The 14,103-nt window shown below is 45.6% G+C and overlaps 1 protein-coding gene across 2 annotated transcripts in view; it reads left to right on the top strand.

The window, feature by feature from the left end:
• Positions 1-14,103, top strand: part of Pttg1ip (PTTG1 interacting protein) — a 51,388-nt gene that overhangs the window by 13,224 nt on the left and 24,061 nt on the right. Inside the window, exon 6 of one of the 2 annotated variants that reach the window (XM_078044767.1) lies at positions 1,623-3,476. The exons of the other annotated variant lie outside the window; for it this stretch is intronic. Coding sequence (XP_077900893.1) covers positions 1,623-1,660 — 38 coding nt within the window. The 3' untranslated portion in view covers positions 1,661-3,476. Of the gene's footprint in view, positions 1-1,622; positions 3,477-14,103 lie in introns of those variants that run through there. 2 annotated transcript variants of the gene reach the window in all.

Genomic DNA, 14,103 nt, shown 5'->3' with positions numbered 1-14,103 from the left:
GTCCTAACTGGTCAGACCGCTTCCCAGTCACACTGTGCACAAGAAGCCAAGACTGGGTTGCAAAGGCCAGGACTGACCCTGCTGGCTTGGCGTGTGGCCTCAGGCTAGAGACGGCCCTGCTTTCCTGAGGCCCGGGTCTCCTCTCCTTCCAGGGGGATGCGCAGCAGCTGCTGGAGCTCCTGGAGCCCCTGCCCTCGCCTGCTCCAGGCTGCTGCACTGGCCCCGGCTTTCTCCTGGCCAACTTGCCATCCCCACTGCCCCTGCCCCAGGGCCAGCCTGTTTCTAGCCCTCACCTGGCCCTCTGCACCCCCTGGCTCCAAGTGTGGGTGGCGACTGGACTTCCTGGTGCGACTCCCATGTAGAGCAGGACATCAAGCATCCATACCACCCCTTGGCTGGACGCAGCTTAGTTTGAAGAGTCCAGAGGAGCTCTTTGACACTGATGAGTGTAAATATGAATAGAAGACTAGGTGAACATGCATGCTCATGCGTGCACACAGAGCACAGTGTTGGTCACTGCCATGCACCCTTGGACTTTGGCTTGGCCTGACTTCTGTGTGAGCAGAGGCCAGTGCGTGGCTCTGGGTGGGTCGTGCTGCTTGCCTGTTCCTGCCATGGTGGTGCTGGACTTGCCCTCTCCTTGGGCCTCTGCTTTTTTTGCTCCCTTATAATAGAGCCCATTGAGTGGCCTGCACTTTGAACAGCCTTGGCTGCGTGGAGTAAGTCCCCGGAGGTCCTGGTGGGAGAAGACACTTCGGTTGACTTGGTCAGCTAACAGGGTCCTCAGGCCTCGTGGTTTTGGAAGGCATTTAACTTGTTATCACAAAATGGCTCGCCTCTTGTTTTCCCTCCAACTTGTTTTCCCTCCAAACCGGCATGAGAGCCAGGAGCTCTTCTCTCACTGAGGCCTTGGCATGGCTGCTCCTGTGTGCATTCAGTGTCTGGGCTGTGGGCCAGAACTGACTACAGCCTCCTCCCCTGAGGTCTGCACAAACAGTCCTGACCGGGCCACCCTCCTGCTGCCCTGCCCACGTGTTCCCTGCCCCTGCTTCCCCGCCCCCAGCAGACCTGCAGTAAGTAGGTTTGTTGCACTGGCTCCCGGTCATTTTGTCACACAGAGTGTGTGTGTGTTTCTGCAAAGTGAAGAGGAAACGTCTGGTTTGGGGTCAGTACCACGGACTGACTTTTGTGCATACATTCTCTTTTTATCCCAGTTATGTTGTAATGCTCAAGTCAACTTGGTGGTCGGCTTCCTTTTGTAACTTTGATTCTAAAGTTTAATAGCAATTATAGGAAATTCAGAGTGAGGAGGTTGGTTTGGTTTCTGTATAATTCTAGGAGCCAGTACCAAAGAAAGCATTTGCTTTCTCTTTGTGCTTTCTCTTCAGCAAGTCAGTCTTCACTTGTTAGGATCTGTCACCATTATTGTTTCTGGTAAGTTTTCAGTTTCAGAGTCCACTGTGGTTTGACTTCAGGAAGGGTCTGGCAGCTTCGGCCTGCGGAGAACCCGTTCCTCAGCCTCAGTACTTGTTCATATGAAACTCAGCCAGCCAACATTGCTTTCAGGCGTTCTGTTTCCAGTTGAGTGAGTGCATTTCTAATTCAAGTCTGTTTTCTTTCAGGTTTGTTTAAAGAACAAAACCCATATGAGAAGTTTTAGGACGACTGCGTATGTGTCCGAAAGATTAGGCGGTCCTGGGCCCTCCTGCAGGCTCATGCTGCCCAGCACAGGTCAGGAGCCCGCTGCACCCTGGGCTAGCCTCCAGCAGAGTCCTGGAAGCTGCCCTGAGAGGACAATCCTGCTCTTGCCCTGTCGGCTGTGGCCTTCTGTCCCTCCTGCCTCTGTTCTGTATTTAGCTGCTCGAGACATTAATCTCGCTGGGCCCTTGCTGTTTTCCGTTCACTGTCGTCTGCCTGTCTTGGTCTACAAGCTGATGACCAGGTGAGCAGCCCACAGTCCGATGTGCCAGCAGTTCTGCTGCAGCAGCAGAGGTCCCGAGGGCCTCTCTCCACCAGCAAGCTTCACACAGTGATGGGGACAGTCACCTTCACTGTGTCATGGGCGAACTGAGCAAGACATTCTCATTTCCCAAAAAAAATCCATGGGTGGCACTTCTGTGTGCCCCATCTCTTTGAACCTTGGTGTGTCTTAATGCAGGTAGCTTTTTGTAGAAAATAGTGTCCCATACACAGTTTGATAAAGATCTTTTTCCTCACTGCAACCTTGTCAAATAGCACTAAAGAATAGTTAAAATCACCTTAATTAAAAATAATAATAATTCTTGGATGCCATCACCAAAATATTCCCACCCCCAGATATTCATGTAAAAGATCGGACCCTTATGAGATGATATTTTTAAATTTACATCTATTAAAGACCAGAGAGTCTTTCCCCATGGAAACCCGAATTGCCCTCGGGCTGGAGTGGGTGCTCTGGTGCCCACCTCACCTTCCCTTCAGCTCCACCAGCACCTGGGCCGTCATTCATCCTTGGGAATATTCTCCAAGCCTCCGACTTCTGCCTGCCTGTCAGGCTATCTGAGAGGTGGTCATTTTGGGTCATGGGCCTGGCACATTTACCCCAAGAAGGGAGAAGGTCATCCATAGGCCAGCCCCTCTTCAAGGCCCAGTATGCAGGACACCGGTGTGTTGGGGCCTGCTGAAGGTCCTCCACACACTGCCACAGGTAGGCTGCCCGCAGCAGGCCACCTACTCCAGCTGCACTTCAGCTTGGGCTGTGGGAGGGTTTCTGTCTGAGGCGGCGACTGTAAGTTCTCAGAGAAGCTCCAGGTGCCCCAGGCTGTGCCTTTCTTTAAAATCAAGACACATGAGTAGTGAACAGAATGTTCTTGGTGGCACGGACAGCTAGATGCTTTTCCTAAAAGATACTAGACAATACTTCCAGTTGCCAGGTTGCTTTGAATTAAAAAAAAAATTCTCCCCGGGAACGTAGGTAGCTAGCACCAGTGGCAAGCAGCGTGTTCCGTCCTCACGCTCCTGATGATGCTGTGGGCGGCATCCGTGGCTGTGGCCCTCGTGACGGGCAGGTCGCCCAGCAGTGGCTCTGCCAATTCTTACACTAAGGATGTGGCCCTTGACAAATGCTTCAGTCTTATTTTTCTGACTTCTTGGGCATTGGATAGTAATTTTTAACGTATTATGAAACATTCCTAAGTATGTGATGGCAGCTGTCATAATAGGCTTTAATGAACTTTGTATTAACCTGATAGTATGTATGTAAAATCACAGTTTCTTTCATTGAGGTTGCTGCGTTAAAGTAGAGCAACCTGTTTTTAAATACAGTGTATTTGATTCTCACATCAGGTGACCTTAGGCTGGTCTTGGTTGAGCTTTTCTCTGAACTGAGGCTTAGGGAGCCGCACAACTGTGAGCTTGAGGAGACTGCCGTGTTCAGAGTGCCTTACTTTTAACCAGTTTCCAATAAAATGGTTCTGTGCCTGCTTTTGTTTACTAAACACAGTGTCCCTCTCTGGGTGGCGACCCCTCTGTGGCTGGGGGCAGGTGGATCCGTCAGGTGAGGCTGAGCTTCTGGGCTATCCTATGATGTAGTGAGCCGATCCAATGACACCATGACCCCCAGGGCTGGACCAGGCTATGTCCTGGAATTGCCCCACCTGCCAACGGCTTTCCTTCTGCTTCTGTGCAGGGCACAGAGCACAGAGGAAGCCGTCTTCCTTTGCAGTCTTTGAAATGCCACTGGTGACAGGCACCTGGTCTAGAGGGCCTGATTCTGGACAGTGCCCAGAGACTGCCTCTGTAGGGCACTTTGGGGTGTGGCAGAGATGGAAGATATCCAGGTGACAGCAAATCTGCCCCTGCAGAGACAGCTGCTGAGGGCTGGGGATGTAGCTCAGCAAACTTGGTGAAGTGCAAGGCCCTGGTTCAACCCCCAGACCACCAGGAGTCTCTGAGCCCCAGTGTGCACAACCAGAAAGTTTTGGGTTCCCTGGCCATTAAGAGCTGGCTGCCCAGCACCCAGCTGCAGTGCAGGACAGCCAGGGAAGGGGCTCAGAACAGGAATCCAGGGAGGTAGCTACATGACCTTGGGGAAGAAAGGAGCTTGCTGGGCAGAGTGCCACCCGGGCTGTTTGTGTGGGAGGCCTTGGGAAGCAGAAGTGCCCATGTCCCCGCCTTTGCAAGCAGGGCACTGAGGGATGGTGATCCCCAAATGTCCTTTGCATCCTGGTCCAGGGCCCTCATACCTGGTCACTCCTGGTGCCACAGGGCCCCCAGTTTCTGTGACACAAGCAGACTGCTCTGGGTAAATAATGTTGGCAACATTCACCAAAAGCTTTACCAAAGAAGGGCTGATGGCTGGGGCTGATGGGTGGGTGTCGGCCTTCCAGGGAGGTGGGGTGAGCTCCTGGGTCTGGCTACTACTGCTGCTGCTGCAGCAGCAGCACAGGGCCTTGGTGGCCTTGAGACGATGAGTCCTGGGCATGTTCCGGGAAGGTGGGACAGATCCGTTCACAGTTGACCTGGGCCCTCAGACTTGGTGATTATGTGGAAATGCGGAGCAGAGGTGACCTGCAGCCTCCGCAAACCTCACACCTCTGCTTGCGGGGCAGAGGCCCCTCACAGCCTCACCCCACACTCCACCAGATAACCATGGTCACCGCTGAGCCTCACTGTCACACCCTGTGCTGCAGGGTGGCACTGAAAAGACAAACCCCATTTTGCAGTGAAGAGTCAGCTGCACAGAATTCTAGTCTGGGTTCTATCCCAAGGAGGATTAGCGCAGGGAAGAGCAGGAGGGGCTCCTACTGAGCTCAGGTGGGGCCTGAGTCTGGTGCTCATCCCAGCTGTTCTCTTGCTCCCTCCCGGGGCTCAAGATGGGCACAGGTTCCAGCAGGGGAAAGGTGTCCCGCACACAGCCAGTTGGGAGGCTCTGAGCTGTGACTTGATGGGATTCTTTCACTGGAGGCACCTGGGTTCCAGGAGATGTTCAGCCAGGAAGAAGAACTTTCATAAACTAGGACTTAGGAGCAGTGTGCTGAGCTCCCAGGGCCCCGAGCTCTCTGCCCAGGTCTTCCTTTAAAGTCTCAGGGCACAGTCTGTCACAGGAACTGCCTTGGCCTGGCCCTCAACCGGGGTTCTTGCAGGTCTCAGAGGCACTGACCCCAGGTGCCTGCCCGCCAACCTCAGCACTGAGCTCAGTGCTCAGCCTTTCTCTGCATTTCATCCTGGCCCATGCTCTTGGCTCCCACCCTCCAACCTTGGGGTACCCACCTTCCCCAAAGAAGGACCTCCAAGACATTGTCCCGGGTTCTGCTTCCCAGGAACCCCTGGAAGTCATCTCTTAGGGCCATCTGGGTCTAGGAGTGTGATTAGCCAAGTTGCAGCAGGAGGTAGACTTCCCTCATGACTAAGTTCATGTGTCACCTTAGTGGGTTCAGAGATGTCCTTGTACCTGATGAGGCATTGTTTGTGGGTGTCTCTGCAGTGTCCCCATGAGGTTAGCATTGGAGGACCAAGTGAACCCAGGCAGAGAAGAGAGAATTTGCCTTCCCTCTGCAGGTTGCTTGAGCTGGGGCCTGGCCTTATGCATGATTGTGTGAGACGCCCTAGTGACAGGTTTGCTAAAATACTTAAGAGTTTTGCATGTTATGCTGGGTATGGTGGCACGCACCTGTCATCTCGGCTGCTTAGGATGCTGAGACAGGAGGATCATCAGGTTCAAGGCCAGCCTGGGCAACTTAGTAAGACCCTGTCTCAAAAAAAAAAAAAAAAAAGGATGGAATGTAGCTCAGTGGTAGAGTACCCCTGGGTTCAATCCCCAGTACTGCCCCAAAATCTTTTTATCTTTTTTTTCTGCCCAAAAAAAGATTAAAAAGTCAGGGCTGGGGTTGTGGCTCAGCAGTAGAGTGCTTCCCTAGCACGGGCAGGACCCAGGTTCTATCCTCAGTGCCACATAAAAATAAAGGCATTGTGTTGTGTCCATCTACACCAAAAGAAAATAAATATTTTAAAAAAAAGGATTAAAAAGTCGTTTTCATCTTTACTCACAAGTTTAGTATAGGTTTTTGCTATGCTTGTGGGTTTGGGTTTAGGGTTAAGCTAGAATCGTAATTAACTCTGTGGTTTTCTGTATCATGAACAGTTTGATAAAAGACCTTGAAAAGACCAGGATGTAGTGTCTTTTTCGGGGGAGTTGGTATTTCAGTACTGCTTTGGTTTCTTTCACAATTCTTGACCGTTTGTTGTCTAGGTTTTAAGTCTACCATTTAGTTAATGTTTTTCTCGAAAGTCGTCCATTTAATTTAGTCTTTCAAATGCATACAAATATTTGCCTAGTGCAGAATCTCTCATCAGTGGTGGTGGTGTTTCTCTGTATGGTCTTCCTGATCCCAGGTAACTTATCCCTCTTCACAGGAGCAAGGAGTGAATCTGCTGGTTGAGCCCCACTTTCCTTTTCATTACCTGAGGGCTCTGGGCAGCAAGGTACTCTTGGCCCTCCCACGCTGACCTCCTGGGCCTCAACCTGGGCCTCAGGGGACCTGGCGTCTTCTGCTTTCCTCTCATTTATTTGCTTGGTGTGAAGGAGCCCCGGCAGTCCTGCTGGTGCCGTGGCCTAGTGGTGACCAGCACCACATGCCAGACACTTGCTGGGGTGGAGCCACCTGCTGACCAGAGCCACAGGGTGCCTGGCAGAGTAGGACAAGCTGTTGATCCAGAAAACATGTGTCCAAAGAAAATGGTAGCTGTTCTAAGCCACCAAGTTTTGGGTAATTCATGATTCAGCAACAAACACTCGATACATTACCCTCCCCCCAGTATACTAAAATCAATGGTATTTTTATATAGTAGCCACAATAATGGAAAATGAAAATAGTATTTACAATAGCATTGAGAACATAAAATTCGTAGTAATGAATTTAATAAAGTATATGTAAGACGAGTACACTAAAAACTACATTACTGAGAGAACTTAAGAGCTAGATAAATATGCACATTATTTATGAATCAGATGATTCAAATTTCTAAAAATTTAACAATATTTTTATTGTGTTAAAATATACATAAATTTACCATCTTGCTTTTTTTTTTTTTCTACTAGAATTTGAACCCAGGGGCACTTAACCACTGAGCCATATCCTCAGCCCTTTTTTAAAAATATTTTTTTAGATATTGATAGGCCTTCATTTTATTATATGAGGTACTGAGAATTGAACCCAGTGCCTGCCTCACACATGCCAAGCAAGTGTGTAGCTGCTCAGCCCCAGCCCATTTTTATATTTTAGAGACAAGGTCTACCTGAATTGCTTAGGGCCTTGCTAAGTTGCTGAGGCTGGCTTTGAACTTGTGATCCTCCTAAGCCACTGGGATTATTGACCATTTTTAAGTAGACTTTTCAGGAACAAGTACGTTCATGTTGTACAACCAACATGACCATCCATCTCCAGAACTTTTTCATCTTGCAAAACCGAAACTGATCCCATAAAACAACTCCCCAGTCCTCCCTGCAGCTCTTTCAACTACTGCCCTGCTGAGCCTCTACAGACTTGGCTGCTCCAAGTATCTTGTATAGACAGGGAATTGTACAATATTTCTTTGTGTGACGACCTTATGAGAGTTTCCCTAATCTCTTGAGGGTACCACTTCTTTCCACATTACCATCTTCTTTTGAGTTTTGGTTGAAAAAATACTAAATTCATTCATCGTTTCTTTTTCATATATTCTAGAGCTCTTTTCCTTATGTAACCACGGAGACTGAAATGCAACAGTGGTCCACTTTATGCTTTGAATGTAGCCCTTGCTGATCTTCCGCTGCAACTTATTTTAAAAATGGACCTGTTTCTGGGGCTGGGGGATTGTGGCTCAGCGGTACAGCACTCGCCTGGCATGGGCGGGACCCAGGTTCGATCCTCACTACCACATTAAAAAAAAAAAAAAAATAGAGGCATTGTGTTGTGTCCATCTACACCTAAAAATAAATATTTTTTTTTAAGTGGACCTGTTTCTTTCTCTTCCTCTCTCCCTGGTCCTCCTTAATCTTAGGGGGAACAGGGTCACCTTTCTTTCCCATCCTAGACAGAGTTATCTGTCCCTGAGCATGCACCCACCATGGGAACGAAGTAAAGAAGACTTTGGGGATGGCACCAGAAGATCTCAGAAATGACTGTCTCCCAAATTAACAAATCACAATTCAACAGAGAACCCTGGGATGTAGCCTTTGAACCACCTGTTCCTGCAGAGGGGCAGAATCACAGCCTCTGGGGCAGCAGTCCCCTGTGTTTCCCCTTTGCTATCAAAGCAAGTAGCCTTTTTTTCTCAAAATCATATCCTTGTTGCTAAAAGCTTGGTCCTTGTCCCTGAAGCCAATCCAATAACAAGGACATGCTTTTGAGAAAAAGGAAAAAATTAGTTTATTGCTTTTAGGAAAGATAGATCAGGGGAAAAAAGATCAGGGAGAAGTTGAGGGGAAAAGATATCAGAAGATCAGGGAAAAGTTTAGGAAAATGAGGATTAGAGAGGAGAAGTTTAGGGAAAAGTAGATCAGAGAGGAGAAAAAGCTTGGGGAAAAGAAAAAAGTGAGTTTCAAAGCCACAGGGATACAGTCAAAGCATCAAGTGGACCCTGTCACATCCTCATTACTGTATTGGCATCCGGGACAAGGACCGAACTTTGGGCAACAATTACTTTAACATTCTAAGACTTTAATGTTCCAATTTGCATTTGTGTCATCTTAACCTCAGTAACGCATGCCAAAACTGTGCCTACTCATACCTCCATTCTCAACCCATTTAAGGTGCTGATGTGACAAAATCATATGTTTTTACACTGGCCAAGAACAAACTAGTAATTGCACATATAAATGTATATATGTATATGTGGGATACCAGGGATTGAACTCAGGGACACTCAACCACTGAGCCGCACCCCAGCCCTATTTTGTATTTTATTTAGAGACAGGGTGAAGGGAAAGCAAGGAACAAGAGATGGGTAAGCAAGAAATGAAAGATGAGACCAGGCAGAGATGCGCAGGAGAGCGTATTGTCAGAGTTGACAAAGGCCGTCTCTGTGGGAGAGTCTAGTTCTGGGACTTTTATGGGGAGGCTCAGGAGTGAGAGCCAGGTCCTAATGCGGGTGGATAGGGGTTGGGTTGCTCTGAGGGAGTGCTGAGCCTTTCTCAGAAAGGCCCTTGGGTGGGAAAGCAAAGGCTGTCAAGATGGCCATCCACATGCTAAGCAAGGACCTTATATTCCCCCTTTGTTTGTTTTTATTGGGCCCCTTAGGGAACAGGGACAGAGGTCAATCTTCTATAACTGCTTCCTGCTGGGAAGGGGTGTTTGAATCCCTCATTAGGGGTGCAGGATGTCACTGGAATCATGATGGAGGTCCAGTGGTGGTGGAATTCTGTGCCCGGTTCCCCAATTCTTGGTGAGGGATTGGTATTCCTGTAACAAAAGCTGGTTTACAGTTTGGTTAGAGATTATTTGGACTTGTTCTTGAGCCAATCTAATGATGCAGGGGACAAGCATTAACAGAAGGCCTGTGACAAGGAGAGTGGTCAGGAGAGGAAGTGCCCACTGGAGAAGGGGTGACTTGGCGGCCACCTTCAGCAGAGGAGAGCTGTTGTTTCTGACCTTCAAGGTCCTGTTGGAGTTGTTTATCTGTCCTTTGCTCTACCAGATTGATTGACACCAAACAGCATTCCTCCTGTAGGGACAAAGTCCGCCTTTTTTGGCCATGAAAAGATCAAGGCCCCTTGGATTTGCAGAACCACAGCAGCTGGGACTGGGTGGTTAGTATGGTTAGAGCAAGTTGCTGTGAGTCCCTAGAAATTGGACTGGTAACTCCTGGTGAGTGCAGAAGGAGGGAGGAGGGCAAAAATGAAAAGGGAAGTGTGGTCCTCACGGTTCTGCAGTGTCCCGAGGTCCTCAGATGCCGCAGTCTGGCTGGGCACAAAATCATGAGCCACTCAAGCAGGAAAAAACTTTATTTCCAAAACTCCCGCGAACGCCACGCACGCGGCCTTCTCCTGGGACACACCACACCAACCGGAAATCCCTCCTCCGGAAATCCCTCCTACCACACTTCCCCAACCAATAGGAACTCTCTGGGGATCCCCGAAAGAGCTCCAAAGTAGCAGGCCGAGGCGGACAGCAGGGGTCTAATCTCCAATTGAATACACATCTTAACATAACCATTATCATCTCATGGCTAGCTGGCGTCACCTTTCAACCAAAAATGCCACGTGTCATTCCTACTCAGCTATGGCTCTCAGCATCTCCCCACTACTGTTTAATTAAGCACCAAGCATGTGGCTTAGGGACCGTGCCTGTTAGGCTGTCCAATACTACATATGGCTCTTACTTGTCATTGGATGAGCTGACCTCAAGGCATCAGCCTCCTGTCTTAGGTTGGTACCACTGCATTGGATCATACCCATCACTGACTACCAGTCCAGCATTCAGCCATACTTGTGGATAGGCCTTTGCACCAGTGAGGGGGTGAGGTTTATTGCCTCACATCTGTTGGCCCCCAAATTTTAGACCATCACTAGCAGAAGGGAAGAGGATACAGAAATGCCACGATACTAAGCCAATTGACGGCTCCTTTGAAAAATTGTACCACTGGTGACACCATCAGCAAAGATACCCCAGCACTACCACAATTTGCTGCACCAACAGATAGTTCACAATGCATACAAGTAATACATAGTCCAGGCAAGTTCTGCAAGCAGTTCAAAACAGAGGAATCCATCAATATGTCCATTTCCTACCAAAGTAAATCGACTCCTTGATGGAGCATTACTTGGTGAGTTATTATTCATTGATGCATCAGTTTATACAGTTTACTATGATAGCTGTCACAGAAGCTGTAGTTTGGTTTTATCTTTGTCTTCACCGGCACTGGGATGAAGATAGGAATTCTGGCAATGATGGCTAAATATATATGTAACATTCCAACAGGTATTAAGAAAACAATTTTCTAAACAATTTACATTATCCTGAACAGAATTATTAAATATAATGAAAAGGAAAGGTGAAAGTAAACAAACAGATCTGTTAACCTCCTTATTTGTTCACATATTAAAACAATCCTCAACAGCTGTTTACCCAATATAAATTAAACCATTTAAATCACGTGAATAATAAAAATATTTGGATCCATTTTTTCATGAGTGCTCCTCATATGGACATATGCATATACAGACAAACATCACAAAACACAAGTGTGCACACATAACATACAACACATAAGCCAAAGTAAAGGCCTTGTAGCTTTTCACAGGTGAAATCTCCATTGCAATGTTTAAAAACTCCACAGTCAAAAAATAAAACTGAGGGGCTGGGATGTGGCTCAAGCAGTAGCGTGCTCGCCTAGCATGCGTGCGGCCCGGGTTCGATCCTCAGCAGCACCACATACCAACAAAGATGTTGTGTCTGCGGAGAACTAAGAAAAAATAAATAAATGTTAAAATTCTCTCTTTCTCTGTCCCCCTCACTCTCTCTTTTAAAAATAAAATAAATAACTTGGAGAGTAAAAAAAAAATTGAAATACAGAGGTTGCAAACTTTTTTTTTTATTGGTTGTTCACAACATTACAAAGCTCTTGACATATCATATTTCATACATTAGATTAAAGTGGGGAGGTTGCAAACTTTTAAAAAAAACTGATAAGAAAAACACTAACCTAGGTCTGAATGAGCTCAAAAAATAAAATAGAACTTTATGATGTGGGAAAAGGCAATAATAAAATAGTATTGAAAAAGATATCCTGGTTACCACCTGGGTTTGACTCCTTTTTGGATATCCCATCCTTTTTCCTGCAACTTGCATGATGGGTCTGAAGGTATTCCCACAAGCAAGCCCCAAAGTTTTTTACATTTGAAATAGGCTTTAATGGTGTTCATTTTTCATTAGCCCAGGTGTGGGAGAACCACTGTTGCAGATCAAGAATAGCCAAGCTGGAGCTCTGGATATCAGCTGTTATGGATTTGAGCCAAATCATCTTCTTTTTGGTCTGTAGAAATCGCTTTAGTTAGTCTCTCTGGAATCCAAATCGGCTGCTGTTCTCCCTGTGGAAACACACAAACAGACCCCCCGACTCCAGACAATCACTGGGTCAGGACCTTTCCATTGTCCTGTTAGAATATCCTTCCAAAGTACCTTGGGCTTATGTACATTTTTTGGACACATATGCCTTTCTGCAGCACTAAGTCCTGATGAATCCAAATTTAAAAAGTTTAGAGTAAAAGGGGTTATTTTAAGTTTATCTTTGGGGGATATATACCCCTTCCCAATTCCCTCTTTTTGCTTTAATAAGTACATTTTAATAGTTTGATGAGCTCTTTCAACTATGCCTTGTCCCTGTGGATTGTATGGGATTCCTGTTATATGAGTAATGCCAAATGATGAGCAAAATTGTTTAAAAGAGGTAGAAGTATAACCAGGACCATTATCTGTTTTAAACTGTTTGGGAACGCCCACAGTGGCAAAATTTTGTAAGCAATGAGGTATAATATCTTTAGTATTTTCTCCAGCATGAAGGGAGCCCATCAAAAATCCGGAAGAAGTATCAACTGTAACATGCAAATATTTTAATTTTCCAAATTCTGGCAAGTGTGTGATGTCCATCTGCCAAATATGGTTAGGTATCCGTCCTCTAGGATTGACTCCAAGATTAACTTGTGGTAAAAAGGTCACACAATTTTGACATTGTTTTATTATATGTCTGGCTTGTTCCTTAGTTATTTTAAAATGCTTTTGTAAAGTATTAGCATCGACATGGAACTTTTTATGAAAATTTATAGCTTCTTCTAGTGTAGAGAAAATATGTATGTCATGTGTAGTTTTATCTGCTAAATCATTGCCCAAACTAAGGGCTCCAGGCAATCCTGTATGTGCCCTGATATGTCCTATAAAGAATGGATCTTTTCTGTCCCAGATTAGACTTTGTATAGTGGAAAACAAAGAGAAAACAGTAGAGGAAGGGGAAATCCTACCAGCATCTTCAAGGGATACTATAGCATTAACTATATACTGACTATCAGAAAATAAATTAAATACCGAATCTTTAAACATCACAAAAGCTTGTAATACTGCATTAAGCTCTATCTTTTGAGCTGATTGTTTGGGTACTAAAAATGTAAAAGTTTGATCAGGGGTAACTACTGCTGCTGTACCATTATTTGACCCATCAGTGAATATATTTGGAGCATTTATGATAGGTTTTTTTTTGTCATTTTTGGAAAAACTATAGGATGCGAAGACCAAAAAGACAAAGGATTAGATGGTAAGTGATTATCAAATGAAACATTAGATTTACACATGATTATTGCCCAAGTATTTAACTCATTAGCTAACTCATCAATTTGATCCATAGTATATGGAGTAGTAATTTTATTGGGAGAAATTCCAAACACTCCCTTTGCTGCTTTTATTCCTTTGAGTACTAATTGTTCTACAGCCTCAGGATATCTAGTAAGAATAGTGTTAGGAGAATAAGATAAATGTATCCACAATAATGGACTTTCTTGCCAAAATGCTCCTGTAGGAATATTTTTTGTTGGTATTACAATAAATAATAAAGGCAAACTTATATCAATTCTATCCAAATGCATATTTTTCATATATGTTTCAATAATTTTTAATGCCTTTCTTGCTTCAGGTGTTAACATGTGGGGTGAATTTGGATCTGATGGACCTTTTAGGATATTAAATAATGGTTCCAACTCTCCTGTTGGTATGCCTAGATAAGGCCTTATCCAGTTTATGTCTCCCAATAACTTTTGAAAGTCGTTAAGTGATTTGAGTTGATCTACTCGTATTTGAATTTTTGGTGGACGGACTATGGTTGAGGATAATAGAACTCCTAAATAATTAATTAGAAGATTTAATTGTATTTTATCTATTGCCATCTCTAGATTATAATTTTTAAATAAAATTGTAAGTGTGGCATAACATTCTAGCAATGTGTTTTATCTATATGGATGAATAATACATCATCCATATAGTGACATATTTGTAGTTAAGGATTTTGATTTCTAAGTAGCTGGATTGCTTTATTAACATAAATTTGACACATAGTTGGGCTGTTAGCCATCTCTTGAGGGAGTACTTTCCATTCATGTCT

This window comes from Ictidomys tridecemlineatus, chromosome 3 (assembly GCF_052094955.1).
Source record: "Ictidomys tridecemlineatus isolate mIctTri1 chromosome 3, mIctTri1.hap1, whole genome shotgun sequence".
In the NCBI taxonomy this organism is placed as follows: Eukaryota; Metazoa; Chordata; class Mammalia; order Rodentia; family Sciuridae; genus Ictidomys; species Ictidomys tridecemlineatus.
This window is presented reverse-complemented; position numbering and strand designations above follow the sequence as displayed.